Source organism: Sciurus vulgaris (assembly GCF_902686455.1).
Source record: "Sciurus vulgaris genome assembly, chromosome: 1".
In the NCBI taxonomy this organism is placed as follows: Eukaryota; Metazoa; Chordata; class Mammalia; order Rodentia; family Sciuridae; genus Sciurus; species Sciurus vulgaris.
This window is the reverse complement of record NC_136461.1, coordinates 13,167,583-13,190,182: the sequence shown is the minus strand read 5'-3', so window position 1 is coordinate 13,190,182 and position 22,600 is coordinate 13,167,583. Positions and strand designations below refer to the sequence as shown.

Sequence of the window (22,600 nt, the reverse complement as noted above, 5' to 3'; positions counted from 1 at the left end):
GCTCCATGTCCAGGGACAGAAACCTCTGAAATTGTGATGCAAAATAAACCTTTCCCCCTCCAGCTGTTTTTCTCAGGCACTTTGTCATGGCTATACAGGCAGCCAGGGTCCCCATTCCCTCAGCAAATCTCTCCTCCAAACAGGAGGCAACTAAGGCTGGAGAAGAAAAATCCCAGGTCTGGGGGTTGCTCTGTGTCCCTTTCCATCATGGCAAATCACTGGGTGGGGCAAAAGGAGGGGCAGCAGCAGCAGCTGGCATTAAGAGTCCCCTCTGGGAATGGTGAGAGGGACTCAACCTGGAAATCCCATTTCCTGTCTGGAGAGAGACGCCCTGCAGACAGCAGTAGCAGCAGCAGCAGCAGCAGCATTTTGCAGTGCTGAGAATTGATCCCAGGGGTGCTCGACCACTGAGCCACATTCCCAACCTTTTTTGGAGACAGGGTCTCACTGAGTTGCTTGGCGCCTCACTGTTGCTGAGGTCGCCTTTGAATTTGGGATCCTCCTGCCTCAGCCTCCCAACCTGCTGGGATTACAGGTGTGCACCACCACACCTGGCTTTTTAAAATGTATTTTGATACATGGTCTCACGTAAGTTGTGGAGGCTGGCCTGGGACTTGAGATCCTCCTAACTCAGCCTCCCGAGTTGCTGGGATTACAGGTGCGTGCCACTGCAACCAGCTCAGTCTGTTTACAGGAAGAAGTCACTCTCCTTTATCTTCATCTCCCCAGTGAGCCGTTGTATCCACTGTCATTGCACAACAAGCAGCCCCCAGCTGAGTTAATATATTCTTTCCCAATTGATCTAAAGGGTCAATGTACTCCCTATGAGAATTGCAGCTGGCATTTTTTTTTTTTTTTTGGTAAACAAATTGGTAAACTGATCCTAAAATTCATGGAAATTCAGTCTTGAGAAAAAGAACAAAGTTGGAGGATTAAACATTTCCTGAAAAGGTTACTACAAACTACAGTATTAAAGACAATGTGGGTCTAGGGTCATGGCTCAGCAGTAGAGCACTTGCCTAGCATGTGTGAGGCACTGGGTTCGATTCTCAGCAATGCATATAAATAAATAAAAATAAAGGTCCATCAACAACTAAAAAAATTTTTTTTAAATAAATAAAAATAAAGACAATGTGGAATAAGCATAAGGATACACATAGATCAAGACCATAGAATCAGAAGGTCAGAAATAAACCCTTACATGTACCTTAGGTAACAATTAGTTTTAAAGAGGCCCAAGTCAATTCAATGGGAAAAAGAATCACCTTCAACAAACAGTGCTGGGACAACTAGATGTCCTCATGCAGAAGAATGAGGTTGGATCCCTTCCTCACACCACATACAAAGATTTAACTCAAAGTGGATAAAACACCTAAATGTAAGCCCTAAAGCTATAAAACCCTAGGAAGAGAATATAGGAGTAAATCTTCATGACCCTGGTTAGATGTTACACCAAAATCACATACAACAAGAAAAACAGATAATTTGGACACCATCAATATGAAAAAGTTTTGAGCTTCGAGAGACACCATTGAGAAGATAAAAAGACAATCCACAGGATGGAGGAAAGTATTTTTAAAACATCTTCTAAGGAACTTGTAGCCAGGATATATAAAGGACTCTTACAACTTAATAAAAGACAACCCAATTAAACAATGGGCAAAGAATCCAAATGAACCATTCTCCAAAAGAGATACGCAAATGGCCAATGAGCACATGAAAAACTACCCAACATTATCATCAAGGAAAAGCAAATCAAACACTTCACACTTTCTAGGATGCCTAGAGTTGGAAAGAAGGAAGGAGAGAATAACAATTGTTGGTCAAGGTTGGAGACAGTGGAAACTTTGCACAAAGCTGGTGGCAAGGTAAAGGAAGCAGCTATTTGGAAAAGTCAGTTGCTCAAAAAATTAAACATGGAGCTGGGCGCGGAGGCACATGCCTGTAATCCCAGCAGCTCAGGAGGACTGCAAGATCAAAGTCAACCTCAGCAACTTAGCAAGGCCCTGTCTCTACATCAAAAATAAAAAAGGCTGGGGATGTGGCTCAGTGGTAGAGCACTTAGCCAGTGTGTACAAAGCTGGGTTCAATCCCTAGGGTTGCAAAATAAATAAATAAAAGGGCAAAGGAACAGTGTTGGATCTGCAATGTGCTGACCATTTTTAATCAAAATAAGGAAAACTGGGCATAAGAATATGAAAGGCTGGAGAATGGAGCAGCAGAGGTTTTCACATGGGAATTGTCCTAGGTCGTTTTCTGTAACTGTAATAGAGCACTTGAGACTCAGAGATTTGTAAAGCGGTCTTTGTTTTGTTTTTTGGAAGCAGGAATTGAACCCAGGGACACTTTACCACTAAGCCACTCTCAGCCCTTTTTATTTTTATATTGAGACAGGGTCTCACTAAGTTTTCAGGGCTTTGCCAAATGCTAAACTAACCTTGAAAATGCAATCCTCCCCTCTTGGCCTCCGCAGTCACTGGGATTACAGGCATGCGCCTTTGCGCCAGGAAAGAGGTTTTCCTTTTGGTCCACAGTTCTGGAGACTGAGAAGTTCAAGGATATGGCACCAGCATCTGCCCAGATCCTGGTGAGGGCCTCCTGGTGCTTCAACTCGCTGGGGAAAGTAAGGGTGAGCGGGCATGTGTGGGAAGGGGCAATACACAGGGGACAGCCTCCCTCTGTACCACCACTCTCCAGGCCTGCCAGCGGGAGAATTCACTAATTCCCAAGAGCAGTGACCCAGTTCTGTGAGGTCAGCATTAGTGACCCTAAATTCTGAAGGTCCCACCTTCCAGCACCACCACAATGGCAATCCAATTTCAACGTGACTTTCCAAGGGGACAGTTCACATTGAATCATAGCAGGAATCAACAAGAAGGGAAGCTACTGACCCTAAAGACTGCAGAGAGAGCCTCTGGGCTGACCTTACCTGTTGGCATTCATTTCTGGCCTACTTGTTGCTAATGATTGGTGAGGGTTCACGTCTCCAGTGTCTCAAATTTGCATTCTGAATACGTTCCAGAAGCCACTGGAAGGTAAGAGTGTCAGGCACCATAAGTGCTTATGAGCATGTACACTTCTGCTCTGTAGATTTTTAATGAGGCTATTTTCATCTTGACACTGGGTCCCAGCAGAATTTGTGTTTGTCCACTGCAAAACCGAATTTCTATCTTCAATGTTGAACGTTGTAACTACATTTAATATGGCATTCACAGTCAATGCCTCATCTTTGAAAAAATGAGTTTCAAAGGCTATACTTTAGGGGCTGGGGCTTTGGTTCAGTGGCAGAGCATTTGCCTAGCATGTGTGGGGCACTCAGTTCGATCCTTAGCCACATAAAAATAAACAAAATAAAGGCATGCTGTCTATCTATAATTATAAAAAAAAAAAAAAAAAGCTATTCTTTAACCCAGCAGCCTGAGAGTCTGAGGCAGAAGGATGGCAAGTTCAAGGCCAGCTTGGGCAATTTAGAAAGACCCTGTCTCAAAAAAAGATAAAAAGAAGTGGGGGTTTAGCTCAGTGATCAAGAAATCCTGGGTCCAATCTCAGTAGCAGAAAAAAGAAGAAAAAGGAAAAAAGAAAATGAACCTTCTTCATTGTACAAGCTAAATCACTTTCTTCAGATGTAATCTTCAAAAATCAATTACATGGCTGGGAGTGTAGCTCAGTGGTAGAGTACCTGCCTACCATGCACCAGGCCCTGGTTTGTACTGGAGGTTGTACAGACCATGTTGCCCTTCTAATTTATTTTTATTTATTTATTTATTATTTATTTTTATTTTTTTCAGGACAAGGACTGAACTCAGAGCCTTGCGGGTGCTAGGCAAGCACTCTGCCATGAAGCTAAATCCCCAACCCCTTAATTATTATTTTGAGGCAGGGTCTTGGTAAGCTGCTAAGGCTAGCCTTGAACTTGGGATCCACCTGCCTTAACTTGCCAGCTGTTTGGGATTAAAGGCATGTGCCCCTGTGCCTATCTCTCTTCTGCGTTTCATGTAGCCAGTGACATCGTTGTTCTTCATGACAGAAGACAAATACTGACATTGTGAATGAGCCATGTATGTATTATCAACTTTCTTGAAAAATGGAAATCCAGTGCTTAATATTCAATGAATGAGGGATCTGGCCCTTTGAAAATGACTTTTGACTCTGCCTTTGTCTAATCCTGTTAGAATAGTTTTTCTTCAGTGCAGATAGATATACACTCTCCCTTGAGGGAGGAAATGCAAAAAATGAGAGAGAGAGAGAGAGAGAGAGAGAGAGTGCGTGCAACTTTGGTTGTTGTTGGTGAGGTTCTCCCCAGAGATTGTCTTCTAAGTGATGTTTCTAAGAGTTAAATAACATGGATAAAGAATACCTAAGACCTATATAAAATAACAGGAGAGCATGTGAGTGTTTTGTGTGGGGTACAGTGGCCCTGCCCTTACTGGATGGCATAGTCAAGATGTCTGTTTAGAACTTTTTGAGTGAGGTGCGAGTGCTCAGACCTGCTGGTTAGAAGTGCTCATGATCCCCACAGGGTTGCTTGCATGCATTCAGTGGAGCACATTTAGGAGCAACCACACATGCCCGAAGCCTGCATGAGTCTAGGAATTACCAGAACCACACGCAGCAGAGGGGGGGAAATACTCTCTCCATTCAAGGACTAACACAATGCTATTTCTCAGCTTAATAGCACTGTCTGTAGATGAATTGGTTGGCAAATCACTCTGCACTACCAAAGCTTGAGTAAAAGGTGCCAATTTTTCTCCATCAGCACTGAACATTAGTGACCAAATTACTGCCATTACTGGCAGTTGGCATGTGACCTTGGACTTCAAATATCTTTTCATTATCTAATCAGGCAAAAGGTGGAAAACACTCCCAATGTTTCACTTGGCAAGATATGCAATACACGTTCTTGTTCTTTCATAGGATTTTCAATATTCTTCTGGTTTATTTCCTTAACAGGTTAGACAAACACTAGTACAAAAATATCTGTAGAGGACCGATGTCCAAGCATTTAATTACAAAAATGGAACTAAACATGGGCACCATGGCGTTGGCCTGTAATCCCAGTGACTCAGGAGGCTGAGGCCTCACAACTTTGAGGCCAGCTTGGGAAATTTAGCAAGATCCCCTCCACCCCCTCCCCCAAAAAGGATGTAGCTTAGTGGTAAAGTGCCCCTGGATTCTCAAGTTCAAAATCGGCCTCAGCAACTTAGCAAGGACCTAAACAACTCAGGGAGACCTTGTCTGTAAATAAAATATAAAAAAAGGGCTTTCAAGACGCCGCTGTCGCCTGTGGTCCTTCTCTGTCAGCCATGGTCAACCCTACCGTGTTCTTCCACATCGCCGTCGACAGCGAGCCCTTGGGCCGCGTCTCCTTCGAGCTGTTTGCAGACAAAGTTCCAAAGACAGCAGAAAATTTTCGTGCTCTGAGTACTGGAGAGAAAGGATTTGGTTATAAGGGTTCCTGCTTTCACAGAATTATTCCAGGATTTATGTGCCAGGGTGGTGACTTCACACGCCATAATGGCACTGGCGGCAAGTCCATCTATGGGGAGAAGTTTGATGATGAGAACTTCATCCTGAAGCATACAGGCCCCGGCATCTTGTCTATGGCAAATGCTGGGCCAAACACAAACGGTTCTCAGTTTTTCATCTGCACTGCCAAGACTGAGTGGTGGGGTGGCAAGCATGTGGTCTTTGGGAAGGGGAAAGAGGGCATGAACATCGTGGAAGCCATGGAGTGCTTTGGGTCCAGGAATGGCAAGACCAGCAAGAAGATCACCATTACCGACTGTGGACAACTCTAACACATTTGACTTGTGTTTATCTTAACCACCAAACCCTTCCCCTGTAGCTCAGGAGAGCACCCCTCCACCCCATCTGCTTGCAATATCCTATAATCTTTGTGCTCTCGCTGCAGTTCTTTGGGTTCCATAACTTTCCTTATTTCCCTCCCAAGTCTAGCTGGATTGCAGAGTTAAGTTTATGGATTGTGAATAAAAACTAAATAATATATATATATATATATATATATATATATATATATAAAAGAAAAGGGTTGGGGATGTGGCTCAGTGGTTGAGTGCCCCTGGGTTCAATCCCCGGTACTCCCCCCAAAATGAGAGACCTTGAATGAGTACAAAATCCAAGCAATATTTCTCAAGTAATCTTTTTTTTGAGATGGGATTTTGTGGTGCTGCTCAGGATAATCTAATCTAAAACTCTTGTGCTCAAGCAATCCTTTTGCTTCAGTCTTCTGCATAGCTGGGACCCTAGGTGCACAACACCACCACATCCAGGTCTTCAAATAATCTCATGTGGGACTATTTTGGCATCTTCCAAAAGACATTTTAGGACTCTTGTAAAGCAAACAGAAAGTTTAAAAAGAAATCTAGAGTCTCATAGCAAGCTGGGCACAGTGGCCCAAGCCTGTATTTCCAACTGCCAGGGAGGCCAAGGAAGAAGGACTGAGTTTGAGACTTGCCTCAGCAGTTTAGTGAAACCAGTTCAGAATAAAATAAAAAGGGCTGGGGGTGTAGCTCTGTGGTAGAGCATCCTGGAGTCAATCCTCAGTAACCTCATATACACACACAATCTCTTAATAGCCAAAATGTCCAGGTTTCAATAAAAAAAAAAAAAAAATCACTGGTCATACAAAGAATCAAGAATATCTTGCTAGGTGTGGTGGCGCACGACTGTAATCCCAGCCGCTTAGGAGGTTGAGGCAGGAGGATCACAAGTTGAGGTCCTGCCTGAGCAACTTAGGGAGACCCTGTCTCAAAATAAAAAAGTAAAAAGGGCTGGGGATGTGGCTCAGTGGTTCACCCCCATGCAGCATGAAAACGGTCCCAGCTCCACCAGCTCAGCAGCTGCGCACCCGCCCCTCGCGCGCCGGCCCCGCCCCTAGTGGGCGTGACCCTGCTGGTTCCTTAAAGCGGCATGGGGCGCGCGGAGCAGCTAGTGTAGTTGCCTGCCGCGGGCCGCCGCCTTCACTCTGGTTTTCCATCCGCTATCGCAGTCATGTCACAGGCCCGGCCCGCCACGGTGCTAGGCGCCATGGAGATGGGGCGCCGCATGGACGTGCCCACCAGCGCGGAGACTGTGCGAGCCTTCCTGGGGCGCGGGCACAGGGAGATAGACACTGCCTTCGTGTACGCTGACGGCCAGTCCGAGAGCGTCCTAGGCGGCTTGGGGCTCGGGCTGGGCGGCAGCGACTGCAGAGGTAACTGCCGTCCGACCTCGCCCTGCACCGTGCAGAGTTGATCCCTCCCCAGCAGTTTCCTCCTGCAGGCACCGACCTCCCCTGCCCTCCCCACAGCTCCGTGAACCCCGGGCTCCTTAATACGCGTATATCTAGCCTCTAACAGCTGAACGGTGCTTTTCCCTTTTTCCTTTCTTCCTCTTTCCCTTCTGGGAAGGTGGCCCAGGATCCCTCCCAGAGCGATGCCCCCAGCCTTGGTCTAGCCTGGAGCCACTGGACTAGTTTTTTTCTGGAGTCCGGGAGAACTTTGGAATCCGGCACTATGCAGCCCCTTCTCTCTCGTCCCGCCCATATTCCCTGAGGAGTCTGCTTTCCAAGAATCCTGTCCTTGCCCGCTGCGGGTGGGGGTACGCCTGTAATCCCAGCTATCCCAACTACTCGGGCAGCAGAGGAAGGAAGATGGCAGTTCAAGGCCAGCCTCAGCAATTCAGCAGGAACCTGTCTCAAAAATTAAAAAGGACTTATAACTGAGTGACAGCGTGCCCCTGGGTACAATCCTTAGTACTAAGGGGAAAAAAAAAATCCTGTGCTTATCCCTGGCGTTCTGGAACACTACCCCAGATTCCGCTTTGGACCTGGCAAATCTACTTCCTTCTTTGCTCAGGTCAGTCTTTCTCCAGGTCCTCCACCTAGCTCCTAGTAGCTAGCTGCAGGTGACTGTTGGGTTGCCAGTGTCTCCTGCCTCAGCAGGTGGCAGCCCTGGGAGCCATAGTAGCTCCCTAAGGGACTGGTGCAACTAATCTCTTGAATCTGTAAGAGAGAAATCCACACTGGCTCACTCTGGAAGCTCGGGTTTAGAGGTGGCTGGGGAACCTAGAGGGAGCACTTCCCAGGAGAGAGCCATCAAAGAAAGGCCCTTCAGGGAATGGTGACCTTAGAGAAAGGGAAGAAGTTTGCTAGGGAAGGAGTAAGAGGGGAAGGGGCTTCCAGGCGGTGGGCAATGAGATCTAGTGGTGCTGAGGGGTGGAGGAGGAAGCTATGACATTTCAGGGAAAGACGTGTGTATGGGGGCAGGTCTGATGCCATTTTAAGTGCGTGCAGGCACACAGTGAGGCTTAGAAATGTTGGCTGTTGCTTTCTTTTTCTTGGTGTTTGTTTTGAGATGAAGTCTTCCTGTTTTACCCAAATGATACCCAAACAGATCTCAAACTCCTGGGCTCACGTGATCCTCCTGCTTGGGTTTCCCAAGTGCTGGGACTATAGGTGTGTGCCACCCCGCCATTTTTTACATTGGTACATTATAATCATACATAATGGTTGAATTTGTTCCATATTTGTATATGCACACCATATAACAAGGTAAAATATTGTGGTTGCTCTCTTTTTAATATTGCCCTTTGCGTCCTTCCACTCTGGCTCTTTCCTGTCCCCCTCGGGTGGAGTCTTGCTCTTGGCCTCACAACTCGGTAGATCTGGAACAAAAGGACATGTGTCTACTTCAGTGCCGCCTCTTTCTGAAGCCCCTGGCTGCATCTCAGTGAGAACTCTGATCTCTTCTGATTTGTTTTCCTTTTCTTTCACAACACCTCCTTCCCTTTCATCCCAGAGGCCAGGGCTGGCTGGGCCCAAGTCCACAGACCTCAGATCTAAAGTTAAGTTCACAAGAAGAAGGGGGCAGAGAGGGAGGGTTGGGGTGGAAAAGTCCCAGATGCGAGCTTCCTCGAGCTTGTTCTCACCAGGTCCCAAGGACACCGGAGATTGCCCTCTGTTCTGCCCCTGTGACTTCCCAAACATGGCAAGTTCAAAGAGGACTCTCCTCTCACCCATCTGTCCAGCTAACTCGGCCTCATGCAGCGGCAGGGAGAACAGTGTGAACCCACTGGGATGGCCCGCAGCGGGCCTGGGTTCCCGGGACCCAGGCTGAAGCCTCCCGGTGTCTCTTTCCTGAGTTCCCGTGGTGCCTTCTCACTCCGCCCCGTTTCCACACCCGTGTTTCCTGCACACTGCATTCAGCTCCATCTTTCAGAACTACAACATTGACTGTGCAGCTCCCCACTCAAAGGCGCTCAGAGCACCCTCAGCCCCCTAACGTCCAGATTCTACTGGATGCTGTCAGCACTGGATGGCGTCTGGTCTGTGGCCCCTTCTGTTGCTGCATGTCTGCGACCCGAGACGGGTGCTCCGAGACCAGACCAGCAAGCAGGGCTCCCACATGTGCTGGGCTCTTGCTGTGTCCCGCGCTCTGGAGTGAACCTCCCACGTTTCCTGAACTGGTGGCTCTGACTAACCCTTGGATATTCAGGTTGGGGTTCTGAGGAGAGCCTTCCCGAGTGCCCAGGCGCTGCACGCCTCTGCTCTGCTCTAGCACTGTGTGTGTTCCTGTCTTCCTAACTCCTGAGTGGCCCCTCAGACTGAGTCCTTGGGGCAGGGAGCCCCTTCCTGGGCCAGCCCCTGTGCCCTCTATATGATCACCATAGTGAGGCCATCAGCAGCTCAGACCCTTTCAACCAAGTCTGATCAGTGGTCAGGATGTCCTCACAAGACACCATCTTTTTTGCTCCCATTTTACAATTGAGAGAGGATTGAGACTCAGAGAGGTTAAGCAACTTAGTCAAGGCCACAAAGCTAATAGTGGCAAAGTTGGGAAATGAAGCCAGATCTGTCTCTTAATCATTACACTGATGTTTGGTGATCTGGCTTGAGCTTCCATTTCTTTTCCCCAAAAAGCGAAAATTGCCACCAAAGCCATTTCATGGGGTGAGATGACACTGAAGCCTGACGGTCTCCGGTCCCAGCTGGAGACATCACTGAAGCGGCTGCAGTGTCCCCGAGTGGACCTCTTCTATCTGCACATGCCGGACCACGGCACCCCCGTGGAAGAGACACTGCGTGCCTGCCACCAGCTGCACCAGGAGGTGAGGGTGGCTCTAGAACTCTGAGAGGTGACCTCTGCCCCTCTCCTCTTGGTGCTACCAGAGGAATGGGGCATCCGGTGCGTCCAGAACAGAGCTGGGGCCACGCCCCACCATCTGGTGCCCCCTTGCCGGCCTCCATCCCGTGCCCTCTGACTGTGTTCTCACCCCACAGGGCAAGTTCCTGGAGCTGGGCCTCTCCAACTATGCCGCCTGGGAGGTGGCTGAGATCTGTACCCTGTGCAGGAGCAACGGCTGGATCCTGCCAACCGTGTACCAGGTAAGGCCTCCTGGGGTGCCGGTCTGCTGCTCCCAGCCTTTCCTCAGCCCTTGGACTGGCCCCTGTGCCCTCTACCTATCAGCCACACCCCTCTCAAAGCCGTGGGTGACTCCAGGTGCCCTCAGGCCAAGCTCCCCAGCCTGGCCACTGGACACATGCTTGCTTCCTGCTTCCGGGTGCACCTGGCTCTCTCCCTTCCACGCCCCGCTCCCTGGGAGAGGTACTTGGGTCTCAGGTGGCTCTTCCTCTGGGAGCCCTTCCTCATGGTCCCCAGGAGCCTATTGTCTCAGGCTCAGCTTTCCTCCTCCTCCTCAGTCACCAAGTGTTTGTACACCACTGTTTGCCCAGTAATTGTCACGGAACTTACTAGTGTAGTAAGAGGCCTCCTTACTCGGTTACATCTGTTTACACTCCAGACCTTACTCTAAAGTCCTGGAGGGTGGGGACTTTGTCCTTTTAGCTTGTGGTTCTGAGTCCAGCATCCAGATGATGATTTGTCCATAGACATCGGCAGAACTAATTTCCCTGGGAACAAGCCCCCTCCACTCCTGCTTCTCAGTACAGCCCTGACTGGCAGGGTCCCAGGATCATTAAGCCTGAGCTGTGGGTTTTGAGGGTTACATCCGGGCTCCTTCCCTTGACACACCCACCCTCTCCCGCTGGCCCCTCTCCCTGCAGGGCATGTACAACGCCACCACCCGGCAGGTGGAGACTGAGCTCTTCCCCTGCCTCAGGCACTTTGGATTGAGATTCTATGCCTACAACCCTTTGGCTGGTATGGGCTTGGGGACAGGGCCCTGTGGGGAGGGTGGGCATTCCTGGCCCTGTCTCTGCCTATTCCTGCCCAGGTGGATGCCCAGCCCAGGCCCTGGGAAGTAGAGGGGGCTGTGACAGACGCTGGGTCCCTCCTGCTCCCCAGTCCAGATCCGGGAGGGGTGTCAGCTCTGGGAGGGCGTGGCTGTGTGTGATGCGTGCTTCCTGCAGGGGGCCTGCTGACCGGCAAGTACAAGTATGAGGACAAGGATGGGAAACAGCCCCTGGGCCGCTTCTTTGGGACTCAGTGGGCTGAGACCTACCGGAATCGGTGAGCTGGGTGGGGCTGTCAGAACGGGGGTGGGGTGCTGGGTTCCCTTAGTTTGAGGCAGGGAATCCCTGAACCTGCATTCCTGGGCAGCCCCTTGCCTTGCTGCTCAGACCTAGGTCTCTGGACTCCCAGGGGCTTCACTGAGCACCATCTCCACGTGGGCTTTCTGCAGAGGGATGCGGGGCTGGGATGTGGGGCTGGGATGCGGATCCCCTGGCTTTCTTCCAGTCTGCACCATTGTGTGGAATAGCTCCTCCAGTGTCCATGGCAGGGAACGACCGTGGATGGACTTGGGGGAACTTGGGACTTGGCGCTGGCCCTGTCACCTGGGGCACAGTGAGGGCAAGTCTTGTAACTCTTGGCAGCAACACTGTCATCAGCGCCTCAAGTCAGTTGGTTGGACAGCTGTTGGGGTCAGCCACTTTTTCCCTTCCTTTCCTTTTTGAAAAATATTTCATTCATTTATGAATTTATGAATCCCAGGGGATCAAAGCCAGCGTGCTCTACCACTGAGCTCCACCCCACAAGGCCTCACTAAGTTGCTGAGAGTCTGGTTAAATTGCTGAGGCTGGTCTCAATCCTCTTGCCTCAGCCTTCTGACTCACTGGGATTATACTACGGGCCTGTACCACTGTCACCATCTAGAGTTTCTGAGGTCCTTGTCTCCGTTCAGCGAAGAATTGAAGAACAGGACATTTAAAGCAAGCAAAGAAGTAGGTTTATTGTAAAAGTGACAGAGATAGACTTCTCCAGAGAGCAGGGAGGCCTGTGGGGAGTTTTGTCTTGTTCTCTTTATGGTCTCTGGAATTTCCTCCTTCCTGTCTCCTCCCCGTCCACCAGCTCCTCACTATTATTGATTGCTGCTGCCTGTTTTAGTTTTTCTTTTGGATTCCTCTGCTTAGGAGTTTGATATGAAAGTGTCTGATTGGGTCCCCAGCTTGTGTCCACCAGCACTTCCGTCAAGCAGGAAGTCGCCCTCATCACAAGAACCTCTCCTTGCTCCTTTGTTGACCTCCTCACTCGCCATCTTGCCCTGACCGCCTATGCCCTTTCTTTTTCAATCCAAGATGTGTGTTTTTTTGTTTTTTTGTTTTTTTTTTTTTGGTGGTGCTGGGGATCGAACCCAGGACTTTGTGCTTGCAAGGCAAGCACTCTACCGACTGAGCTATCTCTCCAGCCCAATCCAAGATGTGTTTATTGGGACGTTTTCCCACTCATCTTGATTCAGGCTGCTTTTAGTGCTGCTTCCTCCTGAAGGAACAGCCTTCTGCAAGTCTTGCTTTTCCTCCCGCAGGCTGGCAGAGGACAGCTGAACAGCCAACACACAAAACTACTGTTTGTGCATGGCTAAAAACTGTCGTGATTTTATAACCTCCTGGGCATTTCACATCCATGAAATAGGAATTGGGGCTCTGCTTCTTGTTTCCTTTTCTCCTCTTCTAGAGAGGGATGAAGGAGATCTTTTGCGAGAGGCATGTTCTCTTGAGGAGCGTCACCGCCGGAAAGCCTGCCCTGCTTTTTTTTTTTAATTTAAATTTAAATTTAAACTTTCTTTATATTTTTAAATTGTTGATGGACCTTAATTTTATTTATTTGTTTTATGTGGTGCTGAGGGTCGAACCCAGTGCCTCTCACGTGCCGGGCACACTCTCTGAGCCACAGCCCGGCCCCACTGCCCTTCATCCCACTCACCACCAAACCATGAAAACAGACCAGACTGCACAGAAATGAACCTTGGGGGCTTGACTTCTGTAAATCAAGAAATAGTTCTCTAGCAGTCCAAGAGGACATCTCAAGTTAATGAATTAAAGCATGGCAACAAAGTGTGAACTCAGAGAACAAAGTAAATGCTAGCTGTTTGCTTTTCTCCCACACCGGCAGGGAAGGCGGGAAGGCCCAGCAAGTCAAGCTCTGTGCAGGAGGGCACCAATGCTAGTTTTGTTGAAATGGCGAAGGACACAGTGGCCGAGCATATTTGTGCTCACTTTGAGTCCTTCGCTGATTTAAATGCTTATCTGCACCTCCTCCCCCTGCTCTGGGTTTCTGGTCCTGCTGGCTGGGTTTAGGAACCACAGCCCTGATCTACGCTTCTCAAAAGTTGCCTTTTGTATGCTGCCGGGGACCAGGCCTCAGCTCTGGAGAATCAGGGCCTGATGGTCTTCTCTGGTGCACCCTCTACAGTCACCAAGGCATGATCAATTTGTCACCTCTTGTAGTCACTGTATGGGGCTGGCAGGGAATGTTTCCTTTCCTCACTGAGCAGATTAGCCAAGGCCACAGAAGCTGGAGCTGGGCCCAGGACCCGTCATGGGTCCTTCCTGTGACCCAGGGTGCACAGGTGGGTGCTGTAAGCACTTGATTCTCTGATTTGGGGAGCTGAGCTATTAACACCTACCGCCAGGTTAAATGCTAGGATTCTTGCCCACTGCATCTCCTCCCCTCACTATGGACTGAAAATCAGGAACCCAGAAATCTGCATGCATTCTGAAGGTTAGAGTTTGACACCTCCACTTGAGGATGCTGGTCTCTCAGCGTGTCAGGGACTGGGTCACCCTGGAATGATCCCAAGGTACTGACACCTGAGCCTCCCTCCCTACCTGCTCAGCTTCTGGAAGAAGGACCTCTTCAAGGCCGTTGCCCTGGTGGAGAAGGCCCTGCAGGCCACCTATGGCACCAGGGCCCCCAGCATGACCTCGGCCGCCCTGCGGTGGATGTACCACCACTCGCAGCTGCAGGTAACCAGCTGTCCCTGGGGCACAGCTTCTGCTTTGTATTGGTGTGGGTGTGGGGGGTTGAGGTAAGGAAGAGGGGAGGGGCTACACAATTATTTGGCTATTTCTGCAATTACTCTTTTTCTTCCTCTGAAATGCCTCTGTGGCCTCTGTGGCAATCCTATTGCTCTTAGAGAAGTTACTTAAGTGCCAGCTTACAGTATTGGCTCAGAGATGCTACTTCATTTGGCTAAGTTCCCACAGCTACATGTGGTAGGGAATAAGTATGAATTTGACTCTGAAATCTGCATTTTTTATAGTTTTGTGGTTTCTTCATGGTACTGGGGATTGAACCCAGGGTTCACTACCACAGAGCAATATCCCCAGCCCTTTAAAATAAAATTCTTCTTTAAGTTGTTGATGGACCTTTATTTTATTCATCTGTTTTTATGTGGTGCTGAGGATCGAACCCAGCGCCTCACACATGCTAGGCAAGCGCGCCACCATTGAGCCACAACCCCAGTTCGTCCCCAGCCCTTATTAGTTTTCCTTTTTAGATAGGGTCTTGTTAAGTTGCTAAGGCTGGGATCTCCCTGCCTTGGCCTCCCCAGTGCTGGGATTACAGGCCACCATACTCAGTAATCCTGCCTCCCTGCCTGCCCATCCTGGAGACAGAACCCAACTCTACACCCTGGTGGGGTGGGGGGCTTTCTCTCTCCCTGCTGCCCTGTTCCTGACTGGTTCCTCCGGTGTGGGCATTCTGTGGTACTGGCTCCCCTCTAGCCAGCTTCTGGTAGGTACCAGACCTGGAGCGAAGTACCTCATGCAGTCTGTAATTCCTACAACCACCCTCCGAAGTAAAGGCAGTTGGAAACCAGGTCAGCCAGCCCAGGTTGCCCGCCGCCGAGGCTCCCCACGCTCTGACCCACACAGCCATGGCTATTTGGAGCAACAGAAATTCTTGCTGGAACCATATAAGACTTAAATAAATAACAGGTCCCAGATCGTGGCAGGGTGAGGCACAGAGGGACATGTGACTGGAGCCCCGGGGCAGCAGAATCATGTTGGCCTGGGCTTCTCCCCTCACAGGGCGCCCAGGGGGACGCGGTCATCCTGGGCATGTCCAGCCTGGAGCAGCTGGAGCAGAACCTGGCCATCACTGAGGAAGGGCCCCTGGAGTCAGCTGTCGTGGACGCCTTTGATCAAGCCTGGCACCTGGTTGCTCACGAGTGTCCCAACTACTTCCACTAGGCCTGACCCTGGCCTGGTGTGGAGCATCGCCTGTCCTCTGGTTCTGCTACCTGGCCGGTTTTAGCTCCAGTCCATTCAGCCTTCTCTCCCTCCTCATCACAGTTCGCGAGTCATTTTTTTCCTGTTTTCTTGCAATATTCCCAGGTGCCTTCCCAGTGTGAGGGCCACCTGAGCTCTGCCCCAGCATCTCCTGAATAAAGCTGGCACTTGGCCTGGCTGGAGCCCAGGCGTGAGGTGAACCCGGTGCATCTGCTTCCTCTGCTGTCAGAGGCTGCTTCCTGTTGTTCTTCTGGAGGCGTGGTAACAAGGGAGGAGCAACAGGCTGGTCTGAGGGCATAAGCCTCCTGAATCTAGCCTGCCCTCTCAACAGGTGGGCTAGAGGTGACCTCACTCTTCTGCACCCGACGAGAAGGCCGTGCATGAAGCTGTGTTAGAAAAATCGCCAGGCCTCCCTCCACTGTCACACCTGTCAACATGGCTTTTACACCAGACATGGAGGTTCCTCCCACCAGCCAGTGAACAGTCGGTTTGGCAGCAGTGGACACCAGTGGGGTGTCCTCTAATCCAGTCTGGTTCTCAAACCACCTTCTTGGGGAGAGTATCAGATCCCACAGGATCCCCAATGCTTTAGATGACATAAACTCCACATTGCTTTACCTGTGCTTCTGACCCACTGGCTACAAACCAGGGTTCCCCTTCAGTTAATTTGCTTTAGCAACTCACAGAACTCATGGTTTAGTTTTATTATGAAGGACATTACAAAAGAAACAGATGCACAGGGGAGGGATGTTGGGGTGGGTGAGGGTGCAGTTTCCAGCCCTCTCTGGGTGTGCTGTCCTCTGCTCTCTGGGGAACTGCCTTGTTCACACATTGTGGAAGCTCTCTGAACATTTTTTAAAGTACTAGGGATTGAACCCTGGTGGACTCTACCACTAAGCTACCTCCCCAGCCCTTTTTATGTTTTTTATCTTGAAACAGTCTTGCTAAGTTGCCCAGGCTGGCCTCAATCCTGCAACCCTGCCTCAGCCTTGGTGAGCTGGGAGTACAGGTGTGCGACACTGCATCTGGCTTTTTGGTGGTACTGGGGACTGACCCTATGCCAGACAAGCACCCCACACTTAACTATACCCCCCAGTTGTTTATCAACAATTTTTGACATAGGGTCTCATTAAGTTGCCCGGGATGGTTTCAAATCCACCTGTCCTCCTGCCTTAGCCTCCTGAGGAGTTGGGATTGAGGCGCACCACACCAAGCCCTCCATGGTTTTTATGGAGGCTGCACTGCAGACAGGGTGACTAGCAGACTGGATGGGGATCCCCAGCAGAGCTGGTCTTCTCAGCTTTTCTTGGCCTCTGTAGCTTTCCTCCCTTGAGGATATGGGGCAGGATCCCTCTGGAATGAGGGTCTTAATCTACTATTCCAACAGGTAGGTGGCAGAATTTTTTCCTTTGTGATGCTGGGAATTGATTCCAAGACCTCAACCATGCTAGGCAAGCACTTCCCACTGACCCCCACCCACGCAGGCCCCAGAGAACACCTTTATTCTCAGCTAAAGACAAAGAAGATCACAGGGAGTCAGAAGCCACGAAGAGTAGACATAAACCAAAGAAGAGATGTTGCGTGAAACAGATGTTCTCTCATTCAGTGCTTTCACTAAATACCTGCGTATGAAACAATCTGGACAAAAACCTATCCCGGTTCCCACTAGGAAAACCCTCCAGGATGCTGTGGGATGCCACACGCTCGCTCCCACCTCCAGCAGAGGCTCCACTCCACCCTGAGGTCTCCAGTTTCTTGGCATCCACCAGTAGAGCCTGGTTGAAGAAGTGTTTATGCAGGGCAGGGCCTAACTTTCTTCAGCAAATCTCCATTCCAAGCAAAGGACAGCACAGGCCGGAGAGGACAAAGCTCAGCTCTGGGGGTTGCTCTTGGCTGTCCCCAGAACTGCAAAGCTGCACTGCCATTGCAGCCCCTCAGGAGCCAAAGTTGTACTGGCCGACTAGGTCAACAGAGGAATCCTGGGAATCCAAACAGAGGCACATACCCAAGGCCTTTTTCCTAAGAAAAGTCTCTTGCTGTCTACAGGGTGACACCTACAGACCAAGTTTTATTCTTCATGGGACAGTCAGTTCCCATCACCCACATCTATCTTCATCAGCAGCAAAAATAAATAACTGCTCCTTCCAGAGGGGGTAGGAACAATTCCACGTGGTTTGATGGAGACCCAGAATGTGCTAGAAGGCCTTCAGACAAGTCCCTGAGTCAGTCATCTTCGCTGTCCTCTGATTCTTCTGAGGACTCAGGTGCACTTTCTGGCAAGTCATCTCCCATCTCCTGGAACCTTCCGGACTGTGCATCCCACATGTATTTGATGGTCACCTTGAATTCAGCCATCTCATACCCGAAAAGCTTCTGCAAAGGGAAGCAAGATGAGAAGATGAGTGTGACTCCAGGCCCAGGGGAACACTTCCAGCAGGTGAAAGGTGGCATCCCTCCTGCCAGAGCCCTCGTGCCCCAGACTCACCAGGACGCGGGCCTGCTCCGGGGTCAGCACGTCACCCTCCTTGCACACCTCGTAGTCAGACAGCAGGGTCACCACACCTGTGGGAGGGTGTCCAAGTTACTCCTGCACAGAGGCCTGCATGACACTTGCTGCCACTGCAGCAGGAGCTGGGAAGCATGTGGTGATGGTTCATGGTCTCCATGTCTCAACACCCAGTGGGACAGTGGCTGCCTCCTCAGTGTCCCTAAGTGCTGTACTCTGGTTTCACTCACTGTCCACTCTCACCCCAGCTATGAGGTGGGCAGTCAACCCGCTTTCACCTGAGAAAATGGAGGCTGGTACAGAAACACCTTGCCCGGACAGGAAGGGGAGAGCCTGCATGCGCATGCTCCTGGGCTCTGGGCATGACCTCATCTCTAGGGACTGTCCGTACCTCTCCTGAGGGCAGTGGGCAGGCCCAGCTGCCTCAGCTGTGGCTCCATGGAGTGAGGGAACTGCTCCAGGGGCCCTGGATCCAGGTTCACGGTGAAAGCTGCTTTGTTGCCAGCTCGGGCAAAGTCCATTTCTGTGTATTTTGTGAACCACCTTAGGGAAAAGAGAAGTGGTGGGGGAGGGTCCAGACTGGGCCACCAGCCAGCCAAAGTCAAGTCCTCCCAGCTAGTGTGCTGTGGCCCTGTAGCCAGGCTGGTCACTGTGCTGGAGAGAACGGAGATGCCTCTGGTCACAGCCCCCTGGTCTCATTAAGAGGCTTCCAGGAGCCGGCTCCAAGATGCTCTGGGACGCTCCCATCTTCCCTCCTCCTATTCCTCACCAGCACTTACTCATTCACCTCCTCCTTTGTGCGGTTGGTAAAAAGGAGACCAACTTCACCCCTCAACTTCTTGCTGACCTGCAAAGCAGAAGTGAGCCCTGATTATCTACTGGGGGTGGTCTTGCCCACCAGGGGACATCTGGCAATGTTTGAAGACATTTCTACTTGTTGGAGTAGGAAGGGACGGACACGCACACACACACACACACACCCTCCTGAGGTGTCAAGGTGAAGGGAGAACCCAGCACTTTAAGATAGGTTGGGTTCCTTGTGCCAACGGTCTGCTCACATGGCTGGGGGCGGCATGTGGGAGAAACTGGAGAGAAGGCAGCTTAGCCTCAGCCCCTCCCCGGGGGTCAGGGTTTACCTGGTGCAGGTTGTCTTTGTACTCATCAGATGGGCTCCGACCCAAGGCCACCATCATCACCTTGTTTTTGCCAAAGAACATCCTACCAAGAGAAAGAGGGGGCTGTGAAGGAAGGGCCCTGGCCCTGAGTTACATTCAGTGCAGCTTGAATCCTCAGGAGCCCAGGCCCAAGTACGACAGGAGGCCTGGCTAGAGGCTCCCACTTCCCCACACAGCCCACCATGCTGTTGCCAGTCCAGGGTCCCCTTCGTTATCTTCCTACCCACAGGAACCAACACTGACAACATCCTTCCATGGGCCCACCCTGAGCACCATGTGGATGTGGACAGAGGTATACCAGCAGTCTCCACCACGGCCGGCACAGAGGGCCAACCCCAAGCCACCCACCCGAGGATGACAACTTGCCGCACGGCTCTTACAGCTTGTTCTTGAGCAGCCTGGCACCTTCCCCGCTCCAAGGAGTTCTCTTCCCTCTGCCCACTCACCGGCTGTGTTTCCAGGCATTCCTGATGTCCTTCAGCTTGCTGTTCCTCATGTTGGCCACAGAGAAAATGAAGAGGTACTTGTATGTGTCCACACATTTCCGAAGCTGTGGGATAATTCATGAGGCTCTGGAGTTCAAGGGGCAGCATGGGTAGGGCAACTGTGGTCTCAGATGGGAGAGAATCTATTCTACTCTATTTAAAAAAAAAATTTTTTTTTTTTGCTACCAGGGATTGAACCCAGAGGGGTTTAACCACTGAGCCACATCCCCAGAGATGGTCTCACTGAGTTGCTTAGTGCCTTGCTCAGTTGTTGAGGCTGGCTTCGAACTCACGATCCTCCTGCCGCAGCCTCCCAAGGTGTGTGCCAACATACCTGGCACAGAATTCAACTTTTGTGGAATGAAATCTCTGTCCAGCAGGAGACCGACTGCTCTCGACCTGCTCAGCTCAGGTCAGAAGTAGCGGATGGGTGGGTGCAGTCACCTGCCCCTGGTAACGAGCTAGTCTTTTGACTTTGGGCAGGAAACAAACCTGGCTAAGTTTCAGTAACCCCAACAACAAAACAGCAATAACATAATTTGGTGTCTACATCACAGGAACACTAGGAGGATGGTGTGGAAAAATAAATGAGACACTTTGCATAGTGCTGGGTACACAGAAAAGCTCAATCAAAGTTGGAGATCCTCATTATGAGAATTTTTATTGGTACTGCTGCTGCTAAAGGAAAAAGGGCTCAATCAGGAGTCTTTTACTCCTTTAAAAAACAAAGAACGCCCTAGTAAGCTCCCCTAGTAAATAGTCTTATCCCTACCATTATAAATCAAACACAAGCACTTAAAGAAGAAAAGGAACAAACTCTTACCTCTTCTATCAGGTTCTGTTTCAGTTCCAAGCCTTTCTTGGTGGTTTTGGTTAAGGAAACTAATACAAAGAAGAAAAAGAAATGGTGGTGAGTCTGGATGTCTTGGGGACTTTTTTTCCTTGTATGCAAGGCCATTCCCAGGCTCTGTGCAGCGACTACTCTCTATAGTGTCCCCGGGCCTGGTGATTCCTAGGCAGGTCTCCTCTAACTTACACAATTGACCACAGTGTGGGGAGGGGGGCTTGTTCTTCTGTTGGTGTGCTCTCAGTGGCAGCCTGAACCTGCTGGCTGAGGTGGGTCCCTTTTTGCTCTTGGCCACAGTGCCGAGGTCATCAATGGTTGGCCTATGTGGTGAACAGAATGCTGAACCCGGGGACTGTCCCATTACATATGTGCACTTCAGTTTTCCAATCTGGACCAACAGATGCAGCAATGCCTCTTGGGGAAGGGACAAGTACCTCTATTGTAGAAACAACTGGGGTTCAATTTGCTCCCTGCCTAGAATTTGACTTTTGCCATATCTGACCAGGACTGTCCCCACAGAATCAAATATCCCACAAACACCGAGCACCAGCTGCAAAGCCCTGGGTGCTTCCAACAAGCAGCCTGGTCCCCTCTGTTCATCCTGCCTGGTACTCAGTCCTCCTTACAAGGCACACACTGTCAAAGGCATTCATTTCCAGACGGCAGCAAGTGCAGCAAAGGAGGGCAAAAAATGACAACTGGCCTTGTCCCATCACATCCACTGCTGTGACTCTGGTCCAACATGGCATTACTCTCTGGATTACTGCTGCCCTTGCTGCTTTCATCCTTGCCCCCTGACCCCATCTTCCCCACACTATTCTCAAGAAAGCAACTAAAGCGATCCTTTAAAAGTCAAGTGAAACCAGGCTATTTCTCCCCTCAAGCTCCAGGACATCCTCGCATTTCACCTGGGTGTGAAAGCCAATTTCTTACAAAGGCTATGAAGCCCTTCCCCCATTCTGTTTTGCCCACTCCGCTCCTGCCACACTGGCCGCCTGTCCCAGAATATGTCAACCACACTCCCACTTTAAGCCCTTTGCACTTCCTGCCTCCTTCACTTGGAATACACTTCTCTCAGATAACTCCACAGGTCGCGTGCTTCCTTTCCTTAGGTTTCTGCGGATTTGTCACCTCATCAATTTCCCGAGGACATTATACAAAATAATGTCACTTTTGCCTTCTCTTTACCCCACTTTCCTTTTTAACATTTTATATTAGATGTAGGTGGACACAATACCTTTGTTTTATTTTTTTACGTGGTGCTGAGGATCGAAGCCAGGGCCTCACGCATGCTAAGCCAGCGCTTTACTACTGAGCCACAACCCCACTTTTACTCCATGGGACTCATCACCACCTGATATACTATCTTCCGACCCCCCACAAAGTGCCAGGCTCCTATCTGTTTTGTGAATGTGCTCCAGGGTCAGGGTGAGGCGCAAGACAGCACAGTGGAGGTAGTCAGGAAGGTCTCTTAGGAGGTGCCCTGTGAACGGACAACCAAGGAACCAGTCCTACGAAGACCGGAGCACAGGCAGGCCAAGCAGAAAAGGCAAAGCGCCCGTCGCGGGAACAAGCCTGTGCCGAAAGAAGGGAAAGGACACCGGGGTGGCAGGAGCCCAGAGAAAGAAGGAAAATGGGAAGGGGCTGAGGGGGGAACGGTGGGCCAAAGCGACATCGCGCTCAACTAGCTGTTTGGAATCTGCCTCTCGGCCCAGGAGGGCTGCAAGAGCACTCGAGGCCGCGTAGAAGTCTCCGATCCCTGGACCCGCCCGGGTTCCAGCTCCCTCCGGTGACCGCCGCCCCGCATCCGCCACCCGCGGAGGCTCCTGCGTCCCACTTCGTGTCCCCATCGGCCAAAGCCCCGACCAGAAGCCGGGCGGTCAGCCCTCGCAGCTCCCCACCACATCCCGAAGCGCCCTTCGCCCACCTTTCTTGTCGCGCTTGGATTTCGGCATCTCGATGAAGCCACGTGCGGCAGACGGCGGTGTGGCCCGATGGGACCCCGGCGGCGCGGGGGCCTCTGGGAGGGCCCTCGGCGGCTGCCCTCGCGTGTGCCTGAACCAATCGGCTCTGCGACTCTCCCCTGCCTCTCGCGCGGGCAGAGCGACTTCCCGGAAG

At 50.7% G+C, this 22,600-nt stretch overlaps 2 protein-coding genes and 1 pseudogene across 4 annotated transcripts; 1 reads left to right on the top strand and 2 right to left on the bottom strand.

Annotated features, from left to right (window-relative positions):
• Positions 1–5,249: 5,249 nt before the first annotated feature.
• LOC306665754 (peptidyl-prolyl cis-trans isomerase A-like) lies at positions 5,250–5,928 on the top strand. Its single transcript, XM_079147379.1, has one exon. The coding sequence runs from the start codon at positions 5,304–5,306 to the stop codon at positions 5,796–5,798; it is 495 nt and encodes a 164-aa protein (XP_079003505.1). The 5' UTR covers positions 5,250–5,303; the 3' UTR covers positions 5,799–5,928.
• A 6,720-nt stretch (positions 5,929–12,648) lies between these two features.
• Positions 12,649–12,952, bottom strand: LOC306665782 (small ribosomal subunit protein eS27-like; annotated as a pseudogene). Its single transcript has one exon. The product of its transcript is annotated as a small ribosomal subunit protein eS27-like (transcript).
• A 3,101-nt stretch (positions 12,953–16,053) lies between these two features.
• On the bottom strand, positions 16,054–22,571 carry MRTO4 (MRT4 homolog, ribosome maturation factor). Of its 2 annotated transcripts, none has more exons than XM_079147347.1 (8): positions 22,410–22,571; positions 20,459–20,517; positions 19,597–19,700; positions 19,112–19,193; positions 18,755–18,822; positions 18,367–18,518; positions 17,955–18,031; positions 16,054–17,842 (listed from the first exon to the last, which is right to left on the bottom strand). In XM_079147347.1, the coding sequence occupies exons 1-8, from the start codon at positions 22,435–22,437 to the stop codon at positions 17,693–17,695; spliced, it is 720 nt and encodes a 239-aa protein (XP_079003473.1). In that variant the 5' UTR covers positions 22,438–22,571; the 3' UTR covers positions 16,054–17,692. The 2 variants fall into 2 exon arrangements, with proteins under 2 accessions (XP_079003473.1, XP_079003474.1); XM_079147348.1 differs by having other exon boundaries at positions 19,597–19,722; positions 22,410–22,490.
• Positions 22,572–22,600: the final 29 nt, after the last annotated feature.

Coding starts and splice junctions, on each gene's coding strand:
- LOC306665754 (XM_079147379.1), top strand. CDS start 5,304: ATGGTCAACCCTACCGTGTTCTTCCACATCGCCGTCGACAGCGAGCCC.
- MRTO4 (XM_079147347.1), bottom strand. CDS start 22,437: ATGCCGAAATCCAAGCGCGACAAGAAAG. Junction 18,823..19,111: donor ACAAAGACAACCTGCACCAG/GTAAACCCTGAC, acceptor TCTGCTTTGCAG/GTCAGCAAGAAGTTGAGGGG. Junction 18,032..18,366: donor GCCCACTGCCCTCAGGAGAG/GTACGGACAGTC, acceptor ACCCTCCCACAG/GTGTGGTGACCCTGCTGTCT.